General features: G+C 45.3%; 1 protein-coding gene across 12 annotated transcripts in view; it reads left to right on the forward strand.

Moving 5' to 3' along the window:
• Positions 1–27508, forward strand: part of TRAK1 (trafficking kinesin protein 1) — a 115379-nt gene that overhangs the window by 43488 nt on the left and 44383 nt on the right. For 2 of the 12 annotated variants that reach the window (XM_058555739.1, XM_058555747.1), the window contains exon 1: positions 4494–4797. The exons of 7 other annotated variants lie outside the window; for them this stretch is intronic. In XM_058555739.1, the coding sequence (XP_058411722.1) occupies positions 4734–4797 (64 nt within the window). In that variant the 5' untranslated portion in view covers positions 4494–4733. Of the gene's footprint in view, positions 1–4492; positions 4798–12260; positions 12636–27508 lie in introns of those variants that run through there. 3 more of the 12 variants (XM_058555716.1, XM_058555698.1, XM_058555725.1) reach the window with 3 other exon arrangements.

Here is a 27508-nt window from a genome sequence, read left to right on the forward strand (position 1 = left end):
TCTTGACAGAGCTGGAAATAATATTTGTTCTTAATATCACAGAGTCACAGTGATATTTTCAATTTAACTGTTACCTTCCTGATTATGTTTTATTTTGTTCTTAAATTTTTTTTTTGTTTTATCTGTGAGGTGCCAACTTGAGTTTTTATCTCCTTTAATTGTACCCTTTCATTTTTTTTTTTTAAATTTTGTTTGTACATCATCCTTGGATATTTTCTCCATTATTGATGGAGTGAAGAAGGCTTTGGAGGTGGACCGAACCTGGGTTATATCCAGATGCTCTTGGTATATGCTGGGCGATCCTGGACAAGTGACTCAAAGCTTTTGAGCCCCCTTTCCTTGTCTGCACAATCAAGGGGGTAATTAGGTAGCGGAGTCTGAGGAGCAAGTGGGGATGTAAAGTGCTGATTGCCTGTGTGCAGCCAGCATTCTCTAAGTGGTGATGGTGAAGGGGAGTGGGAGGGAGGGGTGGCTGACAGATGGCAGCGAAGCTTCTCTGAGGCTGCTCTTGGGACCTGTCCCTGTTCCTGATTCTCCGAGGGCGGGGCAGTGATGGGGGAGCCCAGGACCATGGGGGGAGGAGTTGTTTATTCAGCTGAGGTAACCCTGGGCCAGGGGAGGGCTGTAACCCTCGGGAGTCCTGGAACTGTTGGAGGAAAGTGTCGATTTGAAGGCAGATACACCTGGATCTTAACCTCGGCACCATCTCTGCAGAGCTGTGGATGGCTTACTCTATCCTTCTGAGCCTATAGAATGGGAGTTTTGGTGTAGATGTTCATTTTGAAACTTACTCGAAGTCCATAAAATTCACCCATAAATGATGCTGTTTCCTTTGTGTTTATTTATACACACTTCGTTTTCTTTCTCTCCTATTTTCTTAGAAAGTAACTTAGATATGTGTAGTCTTTGGACTTGATGTCACTTGTGTTCCGTAATATATTACTGTTTGGAAATGTTCCCCCACCGCCACCTCCAGACTGTCACTCCTGCTCATTACTGTGAACTCAATGCCTTTTAATTAATTATGCTAGGAAAAGCTAATAAATGGCGTTTCTACCTCATTTCCCTAATTATAGCTTAGAAAATTGTGCTCTTTTTAATTGCTCATACTGGCTTATTTTCTTTTTTAAAGAATTAGAGTAAGGATGATGATGGAAACTAACATTTATTGCAGACTCACCTTGTCCCAGGCACAGTGCTGAGTTCTGGGCCATGCTTTAGTTAATTACATAAAGCCGTGCCCCATCGATGCAGCAGGTATTATAATCACCCATTTAGCAGATAAGACTCAGGTGTCTAAGAAGGTCACTGAGATGGCAGATGAGGAGCCCTGGACCAAACCTCAGGTCATCTGAGTCCTAAAGCTCATGCTCTTAACTATGAAATTAAACTGCCTACCATTAGTCTGTTTGCCATCTGTCTGTGTGTCCATCCATCCACCCATTATTTTTTGTTTTTGTGATGATATGATATGAATAAAATATTTTTGAAAATTCATAGCATCGTAAGGTAAACGTGCCAAGCTTTTGTTTAAGGGGTTTCCGGCTTCATCTGACTTTCTGTGATGCTTTGTGGAGTTTGCATTTCCTATTCCTTTATTTACATCTTCATTTTGCAAATTCATATTGGACTCTCCTCCCCTAGCATATTGGATTGAACCTGTTGAACATTCTGATTTATGAGGAGTCTGTTAACTGCTGATTGATTTATTTATGAGGTCTATAGTCATCTTTTTAGAAACACCTTAAGGAACTTAAACAAAACCTGGGGATGCCTTGGGACACCAGCCTCTGCTCACATGTCATGAGGAATGACATCTGAGAGGGCTGCTTGGTGGCTTGCCGTGGGGCTGTTGAGAGGTGGCATCATTGACAGAGACACACATGATAAAGGACCAAAGGGAGATGTGAGATGTGTTGACATAACGGGGTCAGTTATAGCAGGAATTAAAATCATTGGCTGCTGATTTTAAATAGGCGGATGTCCTAGAAACTTTTAAATGTGTATCCAAGTCGGGGTCAGGGAGAGGGAAGGGCAGGAATTGAAGGAAGTGAGGGAGGCGGTGGGGTCTGATCTCTACTTTGACCAGGAAGAATCTGGAGTTGGGTTGGGGATGTCTTGGAGGAAGAGGGGAGAGCAGAGGGGCAAAGGTCCTCCAGGGTATAGGTGACAGCCAGGGGACAACGTGGCCAGACACAGTACCATTCCCTTGCCCCCTTCATTTTCTGAACTTTCCTGAAAGCCTGTTTACAATTTGAGCCAAGATTCGTTGCCAGTTGCCTTTAACTTCCCTTTCCCCTTCTGAGACTTGAGGAGGTTCTGCTATTTGATGGTGCTAAAGGGGTAGGAGCCCTGCATTTCACAAGAGGACGACCTGCTCTTGCAGTGTAAAGCCTGGGCCAAATGGGCTTAATTGGCCACCTGGCAAGTGGGATGGTCTGCTTGTAGCATCCTGTACTGGGTACAAGGACAGCCTGGTAAAGAGTCACAGGACCCTAAAGTTAGGAGGGGGTGCCCTGGAGCTGGAAGAGGCTTCTAGAACACAGGTGGGGGTTAGGAAGCCAGCTTTGGGGACCCCACACAACAGCATTAAAGGCTTGTCTGCTTCCAATGATTTAGGAAGGTTGAGATAGATTTATGTATGGTATAGATTCTGCCCAAGATTCTGTATATGGGTGTGTGTGTGTATATGTGTGTATATATATATATACTTATATGTATATATATGCATATATATAAATACACACATATATATAGTTTTCCTCTTAGTTTTCTACTCACACACGGACACACAGATAGACAGACACACACACATACAGACAGGCACTATATAGATGATCTTCCCTCCTCCCCAATCTATCCATCCTATTGAGGAGCCACACCATTCGAAGTGTGTGGTCTGGGGACCTGCAGCATTGCCAACATGTGGGAGCTTGTTAGAAATGCAGAATCTTGGGGCCAACTGCAAACCTGCTGCATCAGAATCTGCATTTTAGCAAGAGCTCCAGGTGATTCACACACACAGTAAAGCCCGGGAAGCCCGGCTCTAGTGGGATGCCTTTTCCTCCAGATTTGTTCACCGTGGCATCATATGCCATTGGAAGAATAGAGGGAAATCGTCCCTATTTGGTCACTGTGGAAGGAAAGAAGCATGCCTCCCAGTAGTGGTAAAGAGCCTTTTGCTATTACTCATTTGCAAATTATACAGTCTTGAATAGAAAATTAAGAGGAAAACTGAAAATTAAGAGTGTGAGCTGAAGGCCACACTGCTGCCATTCATACAACAGAGAGTTACAGTAGTCTTCCAACAGGCTGGTGAGGTTCTGTAGGTAGTTTTGCTTTAGGGCAGTGGTTTTCAAGGGAGATTTTGCCCCCAGGGGACAGTTGGCAGCATGTGGACACATTTTTGCTTATCAAGTCTGCGGGGAGAGAGAGTGGTGTTTCTGGCATCTAAATGGGTAGAGACCAGGGATGCTGCTCAACATCCTACAATGCCCAGGACAGACCCCCACAACAAAGACTTATCGGACCTTAAATGTCAGTACTGCTGAGGTTGAGAAATCCTGCTTTAGGGGATGAAGTTTAACCTATAGTAAGTGTAAAATCTAATTATCCAGTACCTCATTTTTATGGATTATTGCAAACATGCCAAACACTTAGAATAAATGTTAACTACATTTTTTTAAGGAAACAAAACATTACACGTGCATTTATAAGGACAGTTTCGAAGCCCCATTCCCTCACTCCTTCCCGGGAGGTAACTACTTTCCTGAAAGTGGACTGTTTCCTCCTGGTGTGTATTTTGTACTTTGATTTACACATGTGAGTGTCCACGAAACAGTATATCGTATTGCATGGGCCCCTTTGTAATGGCGTTCGCCTCTACTTGTATGTTGCAGGCTGTTTTTCCAGAAGTTTGAGCAAAGGCGTGAGCAGAGAGCAGTACTGTATCTAAATGAAAACGTTGCCATTTTCTAAGTAATTTACATTTCCTTTATGTGGGGGTCAAAAATTTTAAGAAAAGATGTTTGATGTTTTAAATCAGGTTGGGGAAAGAAAACCAGAAGTAATGGTTGTAGATTTTAAAAGGTGGCATTTTTCAAATGCAGACTCTGTAGTGGCCCAGAATCTAGCAAATAAACTTGCCCTTCCATTTGTTGGCGGTGATGATGGTGGTAAGGCCCCCGGCTCCCCACCCGCCTGCACTCTCCTTTCTCCTTGTGTGGCATCTCTCAGCCCCTGCTCCCAGCATCCTTGGAAGACATTTCCTCCACCTCTGCATCATTTTTCAGAGCTGGCCAGTTTCTATGGCAACAGTTAGATTGAAAGATGAGTGGCGAGCGGGAGGCAAGGCTCCAGAGAGACCTCCGGGTGGTGGTGTGTGTCCCTGACGTCACCCTCCGAGCGTCTGGATAGGACGATTCCAGCTACTCCCATTCAGGGCTGCTGGCCGGTGCTGCTTTATTAGCAGGGCTGCCAGGGTCTCTGATAGCTCTGCAAATTGCCTCCCTTTCTGCTCCGCCTATCCTCCTCACTCCCCCCAGAATTTTTCTTTTCACTGCCTGTTTTCTGTTTTGGCTCCAGGCTGTCATTAAGAATGCACAGCTTAATTCTGGCGTGTTTCGGGATGCTCTTCTGCCCAGTGTTCTGGAAGGGCAGGGAGGCATGGCAGCGTTTTACTTGACGTTGATGGCGCTGTGAAGTCCGTTCTTTCCTCTGCAAGAATCCTGACTATGCAGAAATTTATTGAAGCGGATTATTATGAACTAGACTGGTATTATGAAGAATGCTCGGACGGTAATTATGGCCCCTGCAAAATAGAGCAGGGATATGTAGGGGCATTGTCTCCCTCGGGAGGGGGGTGGTGTCCTAAAACCGTTCCGGGGAGGCGGGCAGAAGGAGGGGCACAGGAACCAGCACAGCGGGCAGACATGCATGGCTCGGACGGTTTTGAAGGCATGGTTGAGGAGATGGCAGGTGGGCAGGGCTCGTTACCTGGGGAGACTCCTTTGCCGTTTGTCCAGTCTTTGCTCCGAAGGGGAGGTGGTGTTGGTGTGCTGGGCTTGTGAGCATACTTCTGTTGGATTGAATGAATCCATTCAATCTGGGGTGAGGCGTGAGTGTGGTATTGATGTGTGTGTGTGTCTGTGTGTGTGTGTGTGCAAGCAGAGATGTGTTCATAGTGTATTCAGGAGGTGGCTTTATGGACTGTCAGCAGCAGGCCTGGAAGGATCCACCCTTTCCTGAGCCCAGCCCTGGGGACCCCCGGAGGCTGGAGAAAATGCAGAAGCAGTTTCCTACCTAGCAGGCAATTCAAATGAATTTTGCTTGTGGGGTCCCACAGAGATGGGGGTGGGGAGATGTTGGGAAGGGCAGGGAAGACTGTATCCCTCCGTCACAGTCTCAGTTTGTGCAGGGAGGGTGTGGCACATTCCAGAGGAGACTGGGTGGAGTTTGTGTGGCTGGACAGGCCTCAGGAGGTTTCAGGCCCACGAAAATAGTACTGAGGTGCATTCTCAAAGAGGCCACAGGGGAGGGGCCTCAGGCTCCTGTGGTGTTGGGCATCAAAAGTGTATATGTCTTCTTGTAAAGAAGACAGTTTAATTTTTTCTTTAAAATGACCCTTGCATCATATGCCTTTACACACACACACACACACACACACACACACACACACACACAAAAGGGCACAATTAATATATACACTTTGAGGGTCTGTTCCCCAGTGATGATATGTTCCTAGCCCCACATCAGCCATTAATAGGTAAGGTAACTGCTTTTTAATTGAATCGAGAGTTTCAGATTGCTCTAACCGTGACTACATTTGATTAACCTGAATGATGTCACAGACTCGGTGCTGGCCTCATTAGTAAGCTGAAGAACTGCATAATTATCTCTTATCCACTGATTTCTGCTTTGACCATGGGCAACAGGAGAGGAGGGGCCAAGAGGCTTTCTTGGAGGGAGTGATGGGTATTTAAATTTGCTGAGAAACTTCCCAGTTGAGCGCCGCTGTCCCCCAGCATTAGATGAAGACAGTGTCATGTTGAGTCCATGTGTGTCTTAGAATATCTTTAGTATGGTGGGCAGCTCCCAGGGTCTGGAGGGGAAAAGATGACTGAATTCTTATTTTCTTTCGGATATATTATTCTTGAAGCAAGTTCCCATCCTGTTATCCAACTCCCAGAGGCAATTGTAGAGATGCTTCTTTTTGGAAACAATCATTGACCTCTGGTAATTTCCTTGGTGATTTGTGATTCACTGAACCCTCTGTTACTTTTTAAAGTATGGACCTCGATGGACCACCAGATTAGGGAGCATTGGTTACAGCAGAACACCTGTCCCACAGCCTGTGGATGGGTTGGGTGTGGCCATGGCTCCCACGGATCCATTTTAGAAGTGGAGGAGAAACGTTTCTTACTGTCTTGACCCAATTGCCACACTGTCCTGCTCTCTTTATACCCTCGTATATGGAAATGAAGCCAGTCACTCTCTGGTGGTCAATCTGAAGAGTGAGAGGAAGCCTGCTCTTATCTGGATATCTGTCAGAAGGATTCTCCTACCTAGCAGTTTCTCAGTTGAGCCTTTTGGCCCTGAGGCACCCTGATCTCTCTTCATCCAACAGAAAAGGAAAATGGAAGAAGAGGCGGCTCATCTGTCCCAGGGTAAATAAATGTGATTGCATTTACTGTCTGAATGTGTGTTGAGCAAAATACTTGCCTTTATCCCCAATCCCAATTTGGAGGAAGAGGAGAAGGCCATTGGGACAGAATTTCCTGGGACAACTGGCATTTTCATAATCCCATTTTGAAGATTGTTAGCAAAACAGAAAATAAAAGAAACAGAAGCCCAGAAATAACCTGGGTTAGGAAACCCACAAAGGAGGGGATTTCAAGAATATGTTAATTTTGTAGTTACTTGTTTATACATTTCTAACTAGTTGGGTTCTTTCCTGGCCTGGGCAGGTTAGTCTGGAAATGCAATTTACCTCTGATTATATGTATCTTTAAAATAGGAAATCAATCTTTGAATAGCCCTTTCATCTCCCAGTCCTGACCTTCCCAGTGAGGAGGCCAGATAGGAGTAGATACACAGCATTGCTTTGTCTCTCTTATCGTTTGGAATTTGAATCTTGAATGAGGGAAACTTCTAGGGAACTTTCCATACTACTAATAAAAGATGAGTCAAATGTTTTGAAAAAGATGCAAAATCATCATTTATGTCAGAGTTACTGACTCACTCTTAACTTGCAGAGTTGGCACTGAAAAAGTAATATATACGTGCAGGCATATAGATTGCGGGAAAATTAGGGTTTTAAAGTTGGGGTTCCCTTTTATCTTTGAGGTTTAGGAGAGCTTTGTTCAGTGTTGAATGACTGTATCCTTCCCCCTTATCAGTTTTAGGGGCTAGAGTTTTAGTGGAGTCTTATACTCCATCCTCCCACCCCCCAAACACACAACAAGACCCCAAGAGTATAACGGGGCATGGGGCAGGGGCTTAGAATAATAAGAAATTGGAAGAGTCAGTTGCCCAATACCTTAAAGTAAGTTTTAGAGATTTGAAATAGCCAGCTATCAACACAGGCTAGGGTGGCCTTCGCAGACTTTGCACAGATATGCTCAGTGTTTACAGTTTAAACTCTGGTGTCAAACAGGGTCGTGGTTACCTACACTGGTTGTGTCTCATCTCTAATTGTGGAGCCTCTAAAACCTGGCGGATCATGAAAATCACCTGCTTATTGACAAAGCAGATTCTCAGACTCTCTCCAGACCAGGAGAGGCCCTGATAAATCTGAATTTTTAGCACATGCTTTAGGTGATTGTTTACATCGGGCGTGTTTGGGAAATTCGGTGCCAATGTCAGTGGAGACCAGCCACAGGCACAGGCGTCTGGAAAATAATTCTTTAGGTATGTCATGGAATCTCATGTTTCTTGGCTACATTGGTCACTTAAAAATAAAATGTTTTTATAAAGAGTGTGAGAAATGTTCAAAAAGGCTTGAGTTCAAGTGTATGTCTTTAAGAAACAGAGCTCTGGCCTAGAGTCTGCATTTTTGGCCTGTTTTTTGGCTGTGTGGTTTGGGCACATCCTGGGACCTCCATGAACCTCTCTCAACCCAGATCCCCATCTGGAAAATGGGGATAACCACACTGTCCAGAGCCATTTCGAAGAGTGTAAATTAAGTCAAAGCTCTTTGTAAATGGTGAAGTGCCAAGCCAATGCTTAATTTTATTTCCTCAGAAATAGTGGTACTGCACAAAGATGGCGTTCTCTTGCCTGATCTGGATAAAAAGCCAATTATTACGGCATCAGCTTTTGAGAAAAGAAAAAAGCTTCATTGCAAGGTTGACCTGCAAGAAGACAGGAGGCAGAAGCTCTCAAATCTGTCTCCCCAGTCTAGGGCTTAGGGCAAAATTTATGGGATAAGGGGCAGGGCGGTCTGAAGTGTGGAGACAGATGATTGGAGGTAAGGAGAAGGGAGGTAATTGATGATCTGCTCAAGTGTAGTCAAGCTTCACGGCTCTTCATAGGACGCATGTTTGCAAAATGGTGGTGTTAACGTGATCTGAGGGTGGAGTTTTTGGCCCCTTGACGTCAAAAGGGTCACTTATTGGGCATTTGCACAGCCCCAGTTCATGGGTTGGTGGTCTCAACCTGCCTGAACTGGACAAGGGGTCGACTCTCAGTTCCTGAAGAACAACTCTTAATTACTCTGTTGGTAAGATGGGGTCAGTTGAATTGGTCCTATTGGGCCTGTGGTTACAGTAGTACTAGTTATTAAGTTCTTTTTAAAAATCCCTTCGAAAGGTGACTGGTATTTTGAACAAGGTATATTGCTTTGATGACCTGTTTCTTGCCACAGTTTCACTTGTAATCATCCACCCTCACCTCCTCCTTTTATAGCATTACAGATTTGAATGTCGGGGCAGGAGGTGGTCTAGTTCAAACTGATTTTCTAGATGAGGAAACTCAGGTAGATTGTCACAGAAATTGTTCTTATGACTTCTTTCTCCATTATGAAAATCCATGACCAATACACCAGGACAGTCAATCACATGTGCTCTGTACTCAGTTGATTGCAGTGACCTCTGAAATGCCACCCCAAGGTGGGCGTGGCTGGTGTGAGTGAAGTTTTGTTAGAGGTATTTTAACTGAAAAGCTGTTACTAGGCTTTTGAGATGATTTTGTAATTTCCTGCACTTTGTGTCAAACAGTGTAAACAGACCCCCATTTTTCATCTGTATTTATTGTGGGTGTGCCTTTGGAGGTAGAGACACAGCATTCTTCTGAATGGCTTTTTTTAAGATGACTTAAAAAAAAAAAGAAAGAATTAAATGTAACTGTGTAATATAACTGTTTTAGACAAGTGTTATGATAGCTTTGGTGAAGTAGAGATAATGTCCTCCCTCAGACGTAGAGGCGGAGGACTGGAGAGATGATGAGAAGGCTACAGCAAGCCCAGAGCCCAGGCTTTTGGAGCTTCATGTTTCTCTTATTTATTTTTTTTAATGGCATAAGTGAAATCCTTGGGGAAATGACCCTGAATAATGGGCACTCTCCTCCGTGTGAGCAGAGAAGTGACGTACCAGGGAGGCGCTTAGATCGTTGAGAGAGGAGCTCGGCAGCTGGCTCAGGGTAAAGAGGAGAGGAGGAGCGTCATGGCCGAAGGGTGGGGATCAGGTGGGGACCGCAGCTGCAGGGGAGACGCAGGCTGTGGGGACCAACAAGTGTAAAGCTCACATCTTGAAAAGAAGGGGCATCCTTTAGAGTGCGGCTGTCCAGTGGAGCTTTTAGTGACGATGGAAATGTTCTGTCCCGTGCTGTCCTCTGTGTTAGCCACTAGCCACGTGTGGTTATGGAGCACTTGAAATGTGGCCAGTGTGATTGAATTTTGGATTTTGTTTAATTTTAATCAATTTAAATTTAAACATAAATAGCTCCAGTGGCTTGTGGCCACTCTGGACACTGCAGGGTAGAGCTTCGGGAAGATGACTTCTATGGCGGTATGTTGATAGGTATGGAGAGGAACACTCAGACAGATGTCCCTCTGCCCTGCAGGAGACGAGTGACACCTTCCTCCTGTGGCCTTCCCATTCAGTGTTCCCAGAGACAGGTCAGGAACTCACTCCCTGCTCTGGGCCCTGGTGTCTGGTCCTCGCCTCTGGTGCAGCACACATGACTCTGGGGTGAGCAGCTTCTCGAGGGCAGGGCCAGGCCACCCTCAGCTCCACCCTGAGCGCCATGCTCCATGTCAATGTCCGGTGGTCCAGGACTTGAGTCAGGTCTCTCCATCTCTCACTAGAAGAATTCTTGGGGTTTCTTGCTGGTTTTTAGGGGTCGTGTTTTCCTTTGGCTGTTGGAAAAACTGCTCTGTCAGAGAGGATGCTCTTTGGCCCATCTCTACCTTTAACCTTGAAGTGAGTGCAGTTGAGGATGAGGTTTGAGAATTCCCTAACATCCCCACGGAGGGAGGGAGTGGAGGAAAGAGGAGAGGTTTGGGATGGGGGGCAGGGAATATCCTGAAGAATGACAAAACCCAGAGGAATGGGGTGATATGAAGAGGCTAGGGTGGTCTTATGTTCAAAATGCCTCATCCTAAATGTTTATTTTATTTATACATCTTCAAAATTTTTATTCTATAAGATATATAGACTTGGACATCATTTGTTAAATGTAGCCTAGATTTGAGTTAAAAGATGAGTATAACCAACTTGGTTATGAGTAAAATCACTCAAAAGTATTTTCAAATATGTGAAATCAGTTTTTGTTTTCGTTTATGTACACTGTGGCCTAGCACAGGATCCTACACATCTTATAGTCAATCTGGTACTTGCCGAATGAATAAAGTACAAGGTGGGGATTCTCCTTCCCTCCCTTCCCAGGGCTTCAGAGTCACTGTCATTTGAATTGAATTAAGAAGCCCAATTTGATAACATTTACTGACATTAAAGAAAGATTTTTTTCCTGACTGTGCTTCTTTATAAACATGGTATTTAAAGCTTATGAAGATTTTCAAAATGTGATTTTGAACTCCCTGGCACTGAATTTCTACTAAACCTCCTTTCTACAAAGAACACATCTTTAATGTTGTAAAATGTAACAATCATTTTCAGGTCCCAGAAAACTACCCAGGCAGTGCATGTGTATCTGGGTTTTAATTTTTTAATAAAATCTTTATTATATTTGGTTTTTCTATTTAGAGGTAGTCATATATGGTCTTAGATTTAGGTAGCGATTCAATTTAGCAGACATTTTTAGCTGCCTAAGCAGGATCTTCAGCCCTCAGGATTCAAAGATGAATGAGAGCCAGTCCCTGAACTTGTGTAGAGAATTCTTTATGATGGTCTTGCCTCTGCTAAAAGCATCCCTCTTACCTGAGGGTTACTTGAGGGAGGTGAATTGGCAGAGAGGTGAAATAGATCTCCTGGTGTAGCTTTTAGGAGCAGGGAGACCTGCCACAGTGTAGCTGGGTTGTGGCTGAAGCACAGAAATTGCAGAATGTGCTGTGATTCTCTGAGACGCCAGCGCTCCAGGCCACCTTTCAGTGGGTTTGATGGAAAAACCTTCCATTTTCACCATTACAGACAAAATCCAGTACAGAGGAGTTGGTATCGAGATATGCAATTAAACTGTGGAATCTTTTTCCAGGCAACATTGCAAGCTATTAGGCTATAGATTTTTTCCCCTTATCCTAGTGATTAGAAGAGATCTTTATAAATTTGGCCCTGTGAATACACAGATTTAGGGTGAGAGTGAGATTTATAAAATGCAGTTTAAAAAAGAGCAGATGTAATATATTATTACCGAAGAAAGACTGGGATGAATTAAGCTTCACACAAGTAATGGTTATTGCAAGGTTTTTTTCCCTTTGCTAGAAATCAGGATGATCACTTCCTTCCCCATTCAGCACTGTGTCAGGCTGTTGTCACAGTCAGATTTGTCTCAGCTTCTGAAGCATGCCCACAGGAAATCTCTCATCTGAGGGTGTTGGGCAATCATTCACCAGGGCACCTTCTCCACTAGGGCCTCACCTTTAGGCAGGTGTACCTGCTTAAGGCTTGGTTGGTATTGCCCCATACAGTTGCTATGCAACTTCCGGGAAGCTACCATTCCTCATTGCTTCTGGGGGGAGGAAAAGTGGAGAGAAGAATCTGGAGGCAGAGAGCTTGCCTGAGGTCCTGCACCTGCCTGCCCGCCTCCCCTCTGAATCAACAGCTCCTGGCAGGGTCACCCCAGGGTGGGGCAGGGCATTCCTATTCCAGCAGATGCTTCTCCCCGCCCCACCCCTCCTCCCAGCTTGTGGGAGCCACCCCCTTCTGGGTTGGTCCTGGGTGATGGCTAGGCCAGTTGCCCTGTGCACACGCTCCATTCCAGCCAAGCCAGGGCATGTCCACGGCCCCAGCCAGGGCCCAGTGTGTGGCCCGGGGGCCAGGGTCCCAATGGCTCCTCCAGGCAGGCAGCCAGGAGCTCCCCCAAGGACAGCCCCTTAGGGCGATGTTTTGGCTTTGGGGTGACTTCAGCAATGTCCCTCAGAGATGTGGGAGGGGAAGAAGAATATTTTGAGTACGACAGCCAGAATGAAGAGCGGAAGCCCTCTCGTGAGCAGCATGAAGCCCTGGACCTCTTGGAAGAGGGTAAATTCTGTACTTTGCTCAAATCTGATCCTTTCCCTGTTATTGTCTAAATATGCTGGCTGTATATTACTGATCTCACAGCACTCTTTGATTTTCTTATTGAGGTATAACGTCAAGTACCCAGATCTTACGTGGTGAATGGCTTAATGACACTCCTGTGAAGCCACCAGGAGAAGCAGCATTTCCAGCACCCTGGAAGTCCCCTTGCGCCCCTTTCTAGTTTACACCTCCCTCCTGGAAGACCATTGTCCAGACTTCTTTCACCTTAAATTTGTTCTGTCCGTTCTTGATCTAAAATGGAATCAAACAGTGTGTATTATTTTGTCTGGCTTCTGTTGCTTAGCTAAGGCCTTTGAAATCCTTACATGTTGCAAATATCTGTAGTTTTTTTTTTTTTCTCCTTTGTAGTATTCCAGCACTCTGTTTTAAGAGTTTCAGTTGTTGTCTTGTGACTGAATGGGTTTTGGTAAGTTAATGGACTGGAGACTGATCATTATTAAATAAAGCATGTTTTTTGTGCTGGCATTATTTATTTTTAAAAAATTATTTATCACTGATTTGAAATAGGGATTTTTTTTTGACTTAGAAATATTTCAAATAGAAAAGTACAAGAGCTGACATTGAAATTGCCTGGGAATCCACCACAGGCTGTATCAGAGGGATGCTGCTTTTGAAGAAAAGGGAGGGTGTTAAATAAAGGTATGCCCAAGTGCTGGGTGTGAGTTTCCTAGTTGGGCTTGTACAGGAGGAAGAAATCTTCCTCTGCCGTCTAGGTTTTTCTGGCTGGTCTAAGAATTAAATTGATATGAGATTAATAGGAGAAAATCAAATTTAATTTTGTACATATGGGAACCCCACATACATGAGAGGTTCAGAGACAGAAAGGTAAAGTGCGGTATTTATGCCGTCTTGAACCAAGGAACGGGATAGGGGCATGGGGCTTCAGAGGGGAGGAGGGTAATTCACAGGATGATAAAAAGAGGAGATGTTCACTAATTAGAGGTTTACCCTGCCATACAGATATCTCATAAAAACTTATTTCTGGTAATAACTCTTATTATGGGCAAGGGACCCAATTTAAATTCTTTAAGGGAGAGGTAAAAGTTCCTCAAGCCCGCGGGGTATTGTTTGCCTTTAGCTCAAAGTATTTCACATGTGAAGCGTTGTGTGTTGAGGAGGCCTGTTCTGAACTTTCACCTACAGCCCAGAGACAGAGATTTTTGGGGTGAAACAGGATGTTGAAACAGTGACTGCATGGATGTCCTTTAGGTCTGGAGTAAAAATAATCAGAATACCTTTTTAAAACTCACTGTGATGGTCTATTTTCATGTCTCAGCATAAGTTTTATTTTTAAAATTATTTATAAGTCGCCATATACCGAAAGTGTTTTTCTTTTGAGGGTACTCTCCTGAAAATATTAACACTTCACCTACAGGACAGTTAAAAGTATTTAATTGGAAAAAGTGGGGGAAACAGTGGGAATGGCCAGAAGAGAGGAAGGGGGCTCAATGCTGAGGCCTGGTGCCCCGCCTGGCCTGGCCCTTTCATGAAGAAGATGATGGAGGTGGAAGGAGAAAGGAGTGGCAGACCAATGGGGACTGTGCATTTGCTGGCTTCCTGGAAGTGCCCAAGAGAATGGCATCCATCTGCTCTTGTAGAACAAGGGCCAGCCCAGATTTCACTGGATCAGCTTGTGTCCCACATCACCCAGGAGCTTATTCAAAATGCACACTCTCAGGCTCGATCTCAGACCCACTGAGTCAGAATCTGCATTTTAATAAGATCTTTAGGGGATTCCTGTGTATATTCGAGTATGGGATCAACTGGTACCTTAAAGCATAGTAAGATGATTTTAAAAACCAGTCATTGAACCATATCCTACGTTAAAGGCTATACAGGGTTCTGGAGCAGTGTCATATATCCTAGTCAAGAGAAGAAAAAATTTGTAGGGGCCGGCTCCATGGCGTAGGTAGTGGTTAAGTGCGTGCACTCTGCTGCTTGCGGCCGGGGTCCAGATCCTGGGCACGCACCAACGCACCGCTTGTCAGGCCATGCTGTGGCGGCGTCCCACATAAAGTGGAGGAAGATGAGCACAGAAGTTAGCTGAGGGCCAGTCTTCCTCAGCAAAAAGGTGGGGATTGGCATGGAGGTTAGCTCAGAGCTGATCTTCCTCACAAAAAAATAAAAAAAATAAAAAAATAAACTGAAGCGGAATTTCTAAAAAGAAAAAATTTGTATTGCACATATTTCATATATATGTGTCATGTATCTATATGTCTGTTTTTAACTTTTTTAAAAAACTGAGAGCCAGATGATGCTGATGCTGATGATGCTGATGCTGATGCTGATGCTGATGATAGCCAATGTTTGTTGTTTACTTACTATGTGCCAGGCGCTGTTTTAAGTACTTTATGTGGATTCATGCATTTAATCCTTCAAATAATCATATGAGGTTAAATACTATTATAATTTCCATTTCATAGCTTTATAAGAGGAAAGTTAAGTTAAATAGCTGGTCTAAAGTCACACAGCTAGGAAGTGGTTTCAACCTACACAGACCGGCTCAAGGGCCCTCTGCTCTTAAACCACTATGCTAGCCGTTCTCAAAGTGGGGTCCTGCCCAGCAGCACCTGCATCACCCTGGAACACGTTAGGAAGGCACATTCTTGGGCCCTGCCTCAGGCCTGCTGAGTCAGACACTCTGAGGTTGGGCCCAGCAATCTGGGTTTGCACATGCCCTCTGGCTGATTCCAGTGCACATTGTCCTGTGCTGGTCCACATCTCGATACCAGAGTCTGTACTTGGTGATCGCATTCAAGGAGGGTGACCCTGTTCTGTATTTGCCATCTTAAGATAGACTATTACGTTTTCTTCCTTCTCTCTTATTTGTTCCCATCCAATTTTCCTCCTTTCTCCAACAAAATATTTTTAAGATATTTTTAGCTGTCCTGTAGGTGAAGTGTTAATGATATTTTCAGGATAGTATTCTCAAAAGAAACATACTTTATTGCCAACATGCTTAGTTTTCTTTGTAAAATAAAATTCACAAGGTTTGCTCCCAGCCTGAAGGAAGTCTTGTGGCATCAATCAGAAAGATAGAGGTTTGGTTTCAGTGGCTGGTTTTGCTGGAAACCTGTTCTTTGTCCCAGAGCAAGCCGTTTGCTGGACAGGACCTTGTTTTTCTCTGATGCTGTCACACCACACTTGTCTTGTTTGAGTGGGAAGCAAGTCCCATGTGTGGAAGAGAAGTGCCCTGTGAATAGTGAAAATATGTGCAGGATGTGGACATAACCGTGTTCCCTTGCATTCTGAGGTGGTTTAGGTGGTTTTCTACACTGTTAACTGGTCTAAAAGAGGTGCTTTTCGTTGAAAACTGAAGGACAAAATTAGTATTTGCATTTCTCTGACAGATGCTGGAGACGTTTGTTGTTCTCTCCCGGTCACCTTGTGGGGGTGATAGGCACTTTCTAATGTCAACCGTTTAATCTTCACAACAGCCTTTGAAATAAATGCTATTCCCATTTGCAGTCAAAGCTACTGAGGCTCAGATAGAGTGACCTGGTCCAGAGTCCTGCAGCAGAAAGCACAGACCTTGCCTTGGGGTCTGCCTTCTGCCACTCCCAGGCTCTAAGCTAATAGAGTCATCGGCCCTTTCCTGGAATTATCTCGTTAAATCCTCATAACCCAGGAGATGGGTGCTCGTGAGGAGACCGGGCACCCAGGAGAAGCAACTTGCTCGGATCACGCGGCTGTAGGAGGCAGCTTTACTCTTACTGTCTTCAGGGAGAGGAAAGATGTATCCAGGCTCGGTGTCTTCTGGGCACTGAAGACTTGCACAGTGCAGAAATGGAACTGATCTCAAGCGGTTCGTGCTGCCTGGTGTTCTTGGAGCGGGGCTTTGCTTGCTTTCCCCAGTCCTGTCTGCTCAGGGTGAGACCAAGCGGGGGAAAATCCAGAGCTACTGCTCTTGAAGTTGTAGGTCATGTCCCCTCTGTGCCCAAGCAGCGGCACTGGTGCTAGGGAATGCTGATGAGGAGTGAAGTTTTGTTGTCAGTTCCTTGTGGTTCATTGTGTGGCAGGGTCCCACTACTTTCTCAAGGAAATAAAGAAGCCCGACTTGGTAATTTTTGCTCTCCTGGACACTTAGGCTGTTACCCAACTGCAAGATTAGTCACTCAGTTCCTGGCAGGTGTTATTCGGGATTGCTCTCAGGTGGCAGGATTTGAAAAGAGCATGTGGAACGGTCTGGGGTTTACGAGTGCTCTCCTAGCAGGTTTAGGTTTTCTGAGCCCACAGACTGCAGGAGAGCGTGCCTCCCGTGCTTAGAGGTGGCTGCTGACGGCCAGCATGTGAGTGACAGCAGTAATCTTTTGCACAAAAGGCAGTTTTCAGGTGTTGGAGCAGTAACTGGAAGTTATCTGGAAAAGCAGAGATGAAAAAAACTCCAGTTGGCAGTGGGAACCCGGAGCCTGATAGAGTGCCCCGGGCCAGCCTCGCGTGTCTTTGTCTGTAGCTGCACCCTGCTGGGCTGTCCAAGTTTCAAGGCAAGCATGAGAAGCAGCACAAATAGAGCACGTTCCTCCAGTTTGAGAGGGAAATCCTGCGCTGCAGGTGGAGGGCTGGGCCGTGTGGAGAATGGTTAGATCCAGATATGCTGAGTCCCGGAGGTGGTTGTCTCAGGCTGCTGTGGAGTGGGAATGTCTGCCCCAGGGAAGGGGCCATGTGGCCAGGCCCTGATGTCTGTGTTGACGCAGTATGGCCAGCAGCACACAAGGGTGCTCTGCAGGACTCTCTCCCGCATGGTCATGGATGAGGAAAGAGCTGACCTGGCTTATCAGTACTGACCTCAGAGTTAAGCACTGCTACAAGGTCTCCTTGCTCATGGTTTTCATTACCTAGGTCTCTAGCCTGGGGTTTGGTTGTTAGTATCTTTGGCTCCCCCACACAGGCCTCCAGTGTTGTCAGTTGCTCAGGGAGATTCTCTTACTGGGCTTCAGGTACTGCTGTTCTCCCCAGGGCTGGCCATGGGCAAAGCTCACGCACGGTCTGTGTATTTTGGGGTCCCCTTGCTGCTCTGCCCACTTCTGGCACCTGTCTCCTGACCCCCTGCCATCCCCAGCCTGCATGTGTCTGAACTCCCAGCAGCATCTCTCACCTGGCACTTCCCGCTTCCTCCTCTGTATTATTTATCCATGTGTCTTACCTTTTCAACTTGACCAAGAATTCCTTGAGAGTAAGATTCATTTACTTATTCAGTGGACAGTGGGTAAGAGCCCCAACTTGGATGTCAAAGAGATCAGACCCTCCCATAATAGCTCTGTGACCCTGGGCAATTTCTTCATGTCTAAAATGTGGACGGTAGTAATACCTTCCTCATGGCATGCATGTAAACGCTGAAGGAGATGACAGACATCCAGCACTTAGCAGAGTGCCGGGCACGTGGAGAGCAGTCGTAAGGGAGGCATTTGGTTACCACCAGGCAGGCCCTCATTAACTGTCCTAGCGACGAATGGCCACCGTAGATTAACAGTGAGTGTTGCATTCTAGGGCGGGGTGGATGATTATGGCATCCAGCAGATGAGGTTCAAGTCCATGGTCGTGTCCACCTGACCTTGGACAAGCCACTTGGCCTCTCTCCCTGTCTGTTGTGCTAAATGGGGATCATATTTGTGTCAGGGGGTTGTTTTGGCTTTTAAGTGAAATAATATTTGCAAAATGCCCAGGATAGCAGTTGGCATGTTGTAGATACTCAGTAGTCATTTCATTTCCTCTTCCCTGCCTCTTCAATAACTTGCTTTGGTGCCCTGCTCTCAGCCTACCTTGGCAAGGGAAAGTGAGCCAGTAAAATAGTCACACTCAAGTTTCAGTTAATGATGCTGATGAGCAGTAAAATGGAGCCAGAGCTGTGCTGTCAGGTCTCTGCTCTTGGCACGTGATGCCTTTCTCCTACCTTCCTGTGCACAGACCGGGCACCGTGCAGATGCTGGTAACGGTAGAACAGACTGCTGTTCGTAGTGGGCTGCCCTCTCCCCCTGTGCCATCCCAGAGGCTGCCATGGTAAACCAGCACCTTTCGTCTGAGAGGGGTGATAGCCTCAGTCTGCCCATTTGCTTCTGGCTTAAACCACAGCTGCTTGTTAGTTGATGCCTTTCTTGTTAACGTAGCTTCTTTCTTAGCAACTTCCTGCCTCATCATCTCTTTGTGTCACATTAGACTTGAGATTGCCCTTTCCAGATGGCTTCTTTTTTATTTTTCCCCAAGAAACTGGGAGGAGAGGTGGAAGGTAACTCTCCAGGGCATTTGCTTATCATGCTTGATAAGATATACTCCAGGGCTTTTATGTTTTCACTCCTCTATGAGTTGTTGGTTAGAAATGAGTCTTTTTTTGCAAAGACTGGTCTGGGAGTAAAAAAATCTTCTATTTTGTTAAGTATCAGCTATGCATTGGGCCCAAGATAAGACTCAGCTGCCTTCAGGTGACTTACACAGCCCAGGTGGGAAGGGACAAGGGACATTTGTAAGAATTAGGTTCCTTGTGGCTGAAGTCATTTTTGGTGGGCCCTCACCCTATCCCATACCCACTTCAAGGGCTGCATCAAAATAGTTATGTTTGTTTTTTAAACCAAATAATTGTGTCTTATGGGTCCTAGTAGTTAATACACTTGGGCTATTGGGCCAAGTCTGAATGTTTTGAAGATAGATATTGAAGGACAACAGCTAAGCAAGGGACTTGGCTGAAACTCCAAGAAGTGGCTGTAACTTGGGAGAAGGGTAGAAGGGTCTCTCCTGGGAAGAGTTCAAAGTCAAGCTCTTCTCAAAAACTTGGGGAGAGTTGGCTCTTAGTTTTCTCATGGATGTATCATGATATTCTGCCATCTGAGCAAATTTTAATGGCAATTATCTAATTAAAAATAATCTAATCTATGCGGGACAGACTAGCATGGTTATGTGCTTTTTATCAGTGCTGGTTTTTGAATGGGTGATTTGCTGTTGAGCGGTTTTGCTGTCTGAGAACACCATTGTGGTCGGGGAAGGCTTGGTCAGGGACTGAGATAATAAAAGAATGTTTTTATGTTGTCCTGTAATGGGGAAGCGTTGGAATAGGGTGTATGTAGTTCAAGGTTCCTTGTTTGCATGTTACTTGGTAACTTAACATATTGAGATATAACTTGCATACCATAAAATTCACCCATTTTAAGTGAACAATTTAATGATTTTTAGTGAATTCAGTTGTGCAACTGTCACCATAATTCAGTTTTAGAACATTTGTATCCCTCTCCCCCCATGAGATCCCTCATGCTTGTTTACAGTTAATCCCATTCCCACCCCTAATCCCAAGCAACCTCTGGTCTGCTTTCTGTCTCTAATTTGCCTATACTGGATAGTTTATATGAGTGGAATCATACAATATGTGGTCTTCGGTGTCTGGCTTCTTCTGAGCATAAGGTGTTTAAGGTTCGTCCATGTTGTATTGTTTATCAGTACTTCATTCTTTTTTATGGCTGCATAACATTCCGTTGTGTGTACATACCACATTTTGTTTATTCATTCGCCAGTTGAGAGTCATTGGGGTTGTTTCCCCTTTCTGGCTATAATGAGTAATGCTGCTGTAAACATTTGTGTGCAAGTTTTTGGGTGGACATACGTTTTTATTTCTCTTGGGCAGATACCTAGGAGACTTTTAAAGTCTTTGTGACCTTAGGCAATTCATCTAACTTCTCAGAGCCTGAGTTTCCCTGCCATAAAGTGTGGGGACACATGTGTCTACCCCACCAACACTGTGTCTGGCTGAGATAAGTGGAAGTTGCTGCTGTGCAGTTGAGTCTGAGCAGCTAATTAAAGATGTCCACCTCGGGCCGGCCCCGTGGCTTAGCGGTTAAGTGCGTGCACTCTGCTACTGGCGGCCTGGGTTTGGATCCCGGGCACGCACCGACCACCACTTCTCCGGCCATGCTGAGGCCGCGTCCCACGTACAGCAACTAGAAGAATGTGCAACTATGATGTACAACTACCTACTGGGGCTTTGGGGAAAAACAGAAAGGCGGAGGATTGGCAATAGATGTTAGCTCAGAGCCAGTCTTCCTCAGCAAAAAGAGGAGGATTAGCATGAATGTTAGCTCAGGGCTGATATTCCCCCCCCCCCCCCCAAAAAAAAGATGTCCACCTCATTGAAAGTGCTTTGCCAAATCAGCCCAGTCCGGATGTCTGCTAGATGTCTTCCAATGGAAGGCTGACTATGAAAGGCAGTTTTTACAGCGGTGGACAGAATAGCGGAGACTTGGGTAGAGTGTCAGTTACATGGAGGCACTGTCTTTCTGCTGGGCCATGGGGAGGAGCAGGAACTCCCCAGTTGGGCAAGTGGGAGAAAGACAGTCCCTACAGAAGGAAATAGCAGGCACACACGCATCAGGCCAGGCATCTGAGAGTGGCATCATTGGGTGTGGTCGAGCTATGGTGGAGAATGGGCAAGGGTGGCAGGTGAGGAGGTGAGAAAGGTGGGCTGGGGCCAGGTAAGGATGGTCTCTGTGTGTCTTATGTGTTGAGACTGCTGCTTATAGGCAGTGGCAGAACTGATGAGGGTTTTTAAGCAGAGCATTGAGAAAATAAATTCAAAAGCATGTAGACAAAGCTTTAAAGGACATCTATTTTGTAATGCCTGGAAACTTAGCATCAGTGGTGACTCATTTAGAATTTATGAGAAGCTTTTTAGCTGTGGCTTTCAGGTTCTGAACATTCCACCCCTTGCCCCTGTGAATAGGGCAGACAGTAAGTATTTATTAGGTTTACTTCCTGGAGGATCGGGGCCAAATGTAGGGATGTTTTTTCAGCTGACAACTGCTGCTACTGATCAGAGTGAGAGGGATAATCCACTGGTTCGTGGACCGTTCTTTTCTCTGTACCAGCTCCTGTCTTGACTGGGAACATCAGAATTTCCAGGGGGTACATGTCTTTTTTGAAAGTTTATTCAATATGCATATAGTTTTATAATAAAAATGATAGAAAATAGAGTTTACTTTAAAAAAATGATGCTAAGTTACAGAAGATAAGAGGAAAAATTATTGGGGAGGGGGAAGTGGAGGTTGGGTTCTAAAAAACAAGTTGAAAAACAATGTTCTAATTAATTAAAGAAATGACCTATAAGATAGAACACATAGCCAAAACAATCCAAAAAGCAAATAGAATGAGCAGTCATGAATATCTTCTCGCCATTCAGTGTTGGCTACTTGATCTTTGAGTTATGAGGAAACCCCTCATCCTGAGGGTTTGGGATGTGTGTGTATACACACACACATATAAATAGATATACATACACATTTCTATATATACATATATTTTTATATACATATACATTTATGTATATACACACACATGTGTGTAAAATATTCATTTATTTGCAAGGTATGTAAAACTGACACGGGAGAAATGTTATCAAAATTAGGTTAAGAAGTGATGAGAGCTAATTGTTCTAACACCTTTATGAGAATCTTTCCACCAAAATACAGTACATGAATGAGAAATGAGGTTGACGCACCATAGTTCCTTGGAGAAGACTGACAAGGCCAGAATGTCACAGGGCCCTTATCAAGCCTGTTGACGTGAGGAGAAGACGCAGATTCCTGAGGAGAGCAGGGTGCTGTGCTGGAACCTCCTCACCCTCCACCCATCCCGTCAGGCTCATGAGCTCTGCCTCTGACTTTCCTGCTCCAGCCGCTGCCACGACCTGAACTGTGCAGCAGCCCCTGCCCGCTTCTCCCAGCCCTGCCCTATGGCTCAGTCAGATGCCCGTGTCTGATTGGTCCTGTCAAAACCCTGGACGCTCCCCTGCCCCGTTGCTTTCTTCCCTGTGGGAGTTTCTCTTGGCCTTCAATTCCAGTCACCCCTGAGCTTCCCACTGGTTGAACCTCCTTGGCATTAGGCAAGGACTTGTTCCTGTTCAGGGCCTGTACCCTGTAGATATTTGGGGTTTCTTGGCAGGCATCTCATGTCTATGAACAGGAGCTGGAAAACGGATACCAGCATTTATTCTCAAAATTGTTGTGGGCGCAGTTTAATTCACATAAAAGTGGCCTTACTGATGTTCAGCCAAAAGCTGCCTGCGAAGTTCCCCCCCATACATCCCCTCACCCCTTAGTTGTGATGGCCCAGTCACAGGTCTCCCTCTCCCTGGTCCAGGGCCACTCATTTGGATTTGGCTTCATGATCCCGCCTGCCATCCCTAGAATAAGCATTTGATTTTCTTCTTACCTCAAAGTGGATTCTTCCAAACCATGATTTAGTACCTCCAGCTCCGGGGAGAGCATCCCTGCAGGCGGGCCTCCTGCTGTGGAGGGTTGTAGACAGCCCTCTGCCTGGCACGCTGTTCCACGGTGACCTCAGTGGCTGTCCCTATGCCAGTGATTGCGCTGGGGCAACCCGCTCTTGCTTCTGACCTTCAGTCTCACGTGCCTGTCTCACTTGGGAACACTAGGCCCAGGAAATGGAGTGGTCTTGTCCCCTTTGTCCCAGTGAGCTGCCCAGATCCTATACCTTTTGATTTACCTCTCCCTAGTCTTATCTCTTAACTCTCTCAAGAAAAGAGACCACTCCTCTCCATCCCACTGCCACCCAGGATTTCCTTGGGTTAATCAGCAGCCTTGACCCCCTCCCCTGCATTTCTCTGCCCGGTAGGCAGAAAACATTCCCCCTTTGAAAACCCTCCAGTGGCTTCCCCCAGTCCTGTGATAAAAGTCCACACTCCTTAAAGGGACCCCTGCCTAGGGTTGCCCTGACAGGGCGTGTGCCCCCAGGAGGGCAGGTCTCCTAACCTGTTCAGCGCGGAGCCTAGTGCATGATAATGAACATAGTTTATTGCTGGACTTGTGCTGTGTGTACTGTATGTCTGCTTTCTCACTGTAGCTGTGTTATACTGCTGTTTCTAGGACTTGGACCCTAGTTTTCTCATATTAATTTATTATAGAGGGTTATGGCTGTTTGTTTACTTTGCTTTTTTTTGTACACCTTTTTGGGTGGAAGTGGATTTATTTGGTCAGAAGTGGAACCTCCGTTTGGAATACTATTCCCACGGAGAGAGAAATTTGACCATGGTTTATTGTAGATTGAGTATCTAGAAAGTTGGTGCTTGAAAAGTGCAGCCTGTATCTATCCTACCGTTTAAAGGCATCATTTGTTATTTTCCCACCCTCGTTGATATCACTCCTGCCCCCTCATTTCCTGGAAGAGAAAACCCAAGATACACAAGTACAGGGCTTGCCCGGGGCCTCATGGCCTTGGTTGAGTCTCCTGTGAAAACCTAAGCCTCAGAGCCCCGGGGTCAGGGATCTTGTTTTCCCCTACACCACAGATGCTTCTTGCTCTGTTTATGCTTCCTAAACCTTGTTGATTTGTGCCGGCCTCAGCCCTGCCCTTGCATCCTTTGTGGCTCCCTAGTTAGTACAGGAGCCTTGGTTCAGTCCCTGCCATGCAGCCTCCTTAGCTGTGACCTTGGTCGGATCCTTAACTTTTCTGAGCCTCAGTTTTCTCATCTGTGGAGTAGTCATCACAACAGCGCCGGCCCTGCAGGGTTGTCGTGAGGATTAAAGAGAAAGCACATTAAATCCCGCACATAGCAGGGACTCCATAAACGCTAACTGCTGCTCCTGCTCGGACTCTCTTCTTGTTTGAAATTCACCATTTGCTGGCTGTGTGACATTGGACGAGTTATGTAACCTCTCAGGGCTTCAATTTCCCATTTGTAGAATGGAGTTAATGTAAGTGCGTGCCTACCCTGTAGTATTTATTGCTCTGAGGATTAAATGAGATAATCCAGAGAGAGGCTGTGAACAAGGGCTGGCTGTAGGAAGTGTGCTCTGCAAAGGTCTGCTGCTGCTGTTACTAACTTCTTGTCAAAGTGACCTCAGGGAGGATCCCAGGACCCTATATTCTAGTCAGCTGTATATTTTCTGAAAGGTATTTTAAGTAATTTCTTTCCCATCAGTGCACAGTCACTACAAAAAAAATTTTTTTGCAGGCATACACACACAAAATTAAAATTTGTAATTCCGTCCAAATGTCAATATTTTTATGGCTATCCTAATTTTTTTCTCTGTATTATAAATTTGCACACACACCCCCATTGGGATTATATGTGTTTTTAAAACCATAAGTGGAATAATAATGCCCATACTTCAGAGCTCAGAGTACACAGCGATTTTTCAGCTGTGCCTCTGACCTCCGTAGCTGGGCTCGGTCAAAGACCTCAGGACTTCCAGGAGGTCCCTGCATCCCTTACCCATAACAGCATGTGAAAGGGCACACCTTGCCTCCTGTCACTCTGTGCGTGGTGACAATATGTGCCTGACTGGTTAGTGCTGGAAAAAACCACTGGCCCAAGTGTACATTTTATTGGGTTCAGTTGTTCAAGTATGGTAAAGCCTTTTAAAATTAGCTTTATAAAAGGGCAACATGAGGGATCTTTGTGGCAGTGGATACATGAACTTGCATAGGTGGTAAAATTGTATAGAGCTTAGTATTCACATGTGCGTGCACACATGCCCACACAAATGAATACAAGTAAAACTGGGGAAATTGAGTAAGATTTGTGGATTGTATCAATGTCAGTACCCCGGTTGTGATATAATTTTACAAAATGTTACCGGGGGGAAAACTGGGTGAAGGGTAGAAGGATCCCTGTATTATCTCTTACATCTGCATGTGATTATCTACACATGGTTAATGACAATTGTCTCAATTCAAAAAATTAGCTTAAAAAATGTAAGTGTAATTTCTGATTAATATAATTCCTGAGAAAAAAGCAGCTCCAAATCTTATTCTCTTATGTTAGGGTGACATTGAGCCAGATTAGTTAAAATGTAGCCCAGTTTTCTTTTTTTCCAGGACAGCAGAAGACTTGGTCCTTTGAGAGCAAGGGGGGCGCTAGCAGGCCCTCGAGTCACAGTGCAGGTTTCAACACAGAGGCCTTGGTAACTGCCATGGTCCGTTTCTGGTTGATTGAAATGGGCATGCTGATGCTTTCCTACAGGCAGCTGGCTGGCAGGCTCCAGTGTCTTTATCTGCACTGTTGCAGAGCACCACAGCTGTGTAGCCTGAAAACTAACTCCTGTCTGCGGCATAGGAATCTTCACTTAAGGATTTCCTATGACCTCAAGCTGATGAACTATTCAGAGCAATTTGAGCTAGACTCCATCTCCATCAAATTAAATTCTGGTTTAAACCAACCCTTATAAATCTCCCTGGCCTTTCCCGACCTGGCAGCTCTGGTGGAGGAGAAGGGAAGGAAGGTGCCTGAGGTAGTGAGGAGGGTTCCTGCCCGAAAGTGCTGGGTAGGGGAGAGGCCCAGAAGAGGAGCCCCCTCCCCTGGCTCTGGGGGCTCTGTGTTGGTAGGGTTTCAGATTTGGAACCAGATTTCAGGTCTCCTCCTTAAGCTAGAAAATCATTCCAACAGATCAGATTTCTCTGAGCTCATTCACTGGGATGATCTCGGCTTGCATTTAATAAAATATTTAGAGACCTATTGGATTCCAGTGGCAGTTTGTCATTAGCAGTGCTGCTGAGTTTGGCTTAATAATGCACTTCAATTCCCAAATGCCTTGCATGGACTCTTACTGAAAGTGGGTCATTGTGAGAGCTGAACTAAGTCTTCGACTCTTAAAGAATTATTTTCTAAAGTCTTCGTAATAAAGAGTTACTAAGACATTATCGCAAAGTGGCAGGTTTCAAAAAATTTTACACTTTGGCTCTAAATCCATTTACATTCACTCCTTCCTCCACAGAATAAAACCCATGCTACCTTCTTGGTGTTTGTTGAACTGCAAATCAGTTCCTTGCCATTGATTTAAAATAAAACAACCCTGAGATTTTTCATCGGACTAAAGCTTTCTTTCATGGCACAACCTTTTTCTCCAGTGGAAGGAGAACAAAGACACACAGTCCTTAAGAGGCCTGCATGCAGCCTCTTATGATCACAGTAAATTATATTTGTAATGAAATATCACTCCGTGTGTGTGTGTGTGTGTGTGTGTGTGTGTGTGTGTACACGTACGTATGTACATACTATTAGTAGTCTTCTCTTTGGGGTGGATTTAAAAAATCTATCACCCTTGGGTCGGCCCCGTGGCTTAGCGGTTAAGTGCGCGCGCTCCGCTACTGGCGGCCCGGGTTCAGATCCCGGGCACGCACTGACGCACCGCTTCTCCAGCCATGCTGAGGCCGCGTTCCACATACAACAACTAGAAGGATGTGCAACTATGACATACAACTATTTACTGGGGCTTTGGGGAAAAAAAAAAGGAGGAAGATTGGCAATAGATGTTAGCTCAGAGCCGGTCTTCCTCAGCAAAAAGAGGAATATTAGCATGGATATTAGCTCAGGGCTGATCATCCTCACCAAAAAAAAAAAAAAAAAAATCTATTTCTTGGTATGGAAGGTGGGTGCATAGCCTTAGAATCTAGGCCATTTGGAGAGGGTAGGGCGTTGTACTATGGTACCATTAGGAAATGATCAGCTAAGACTGTTGTTTAGTAATTATGCCATAGCTGCTTTCTGAAGGATTCCACTCTTTCCGTGTGGTTGGTTCTCTATGGTTAGTGAGGCGTAGATCCTGCAGGTCTTTCTGATCATTCACGCATTGGTGGCTGTGCTGGTGGCTCATGTCAGTTTGCTGAGTTTATATGAGGCCAGACCCCTTCTACTCAAGCGCCTCGCTCTCAGCACCACCTCTAAGTATGCACATGTGTGTGTGCACACGCACGCGTGTCAAGGCTTTGCAAGGATTAAAAGTCGCCTTCAACCCCTCACCACCTCAAAGCTTGGGGCTCTTCCCTGGAACTGTGAAATGAAACCCCGTGGTGCTGAGTACAGTGTGTATTGAATTCAG

Source organism: Diceros bicornis, chromosome 2 (assembly GCF_020826845.1).
Source record: "Diceros bicornis minor isolate mBicDic1 chromosome 2, mDicBic1.mat.cur, whole genome shotgun sequence".
Taxonomy (NCBI): Eukaryota; Metazoa; Chordata; class Mammalia; order Perissodactyla; family Rhinocerotidae; genus Diceros; species Diceros bicornis.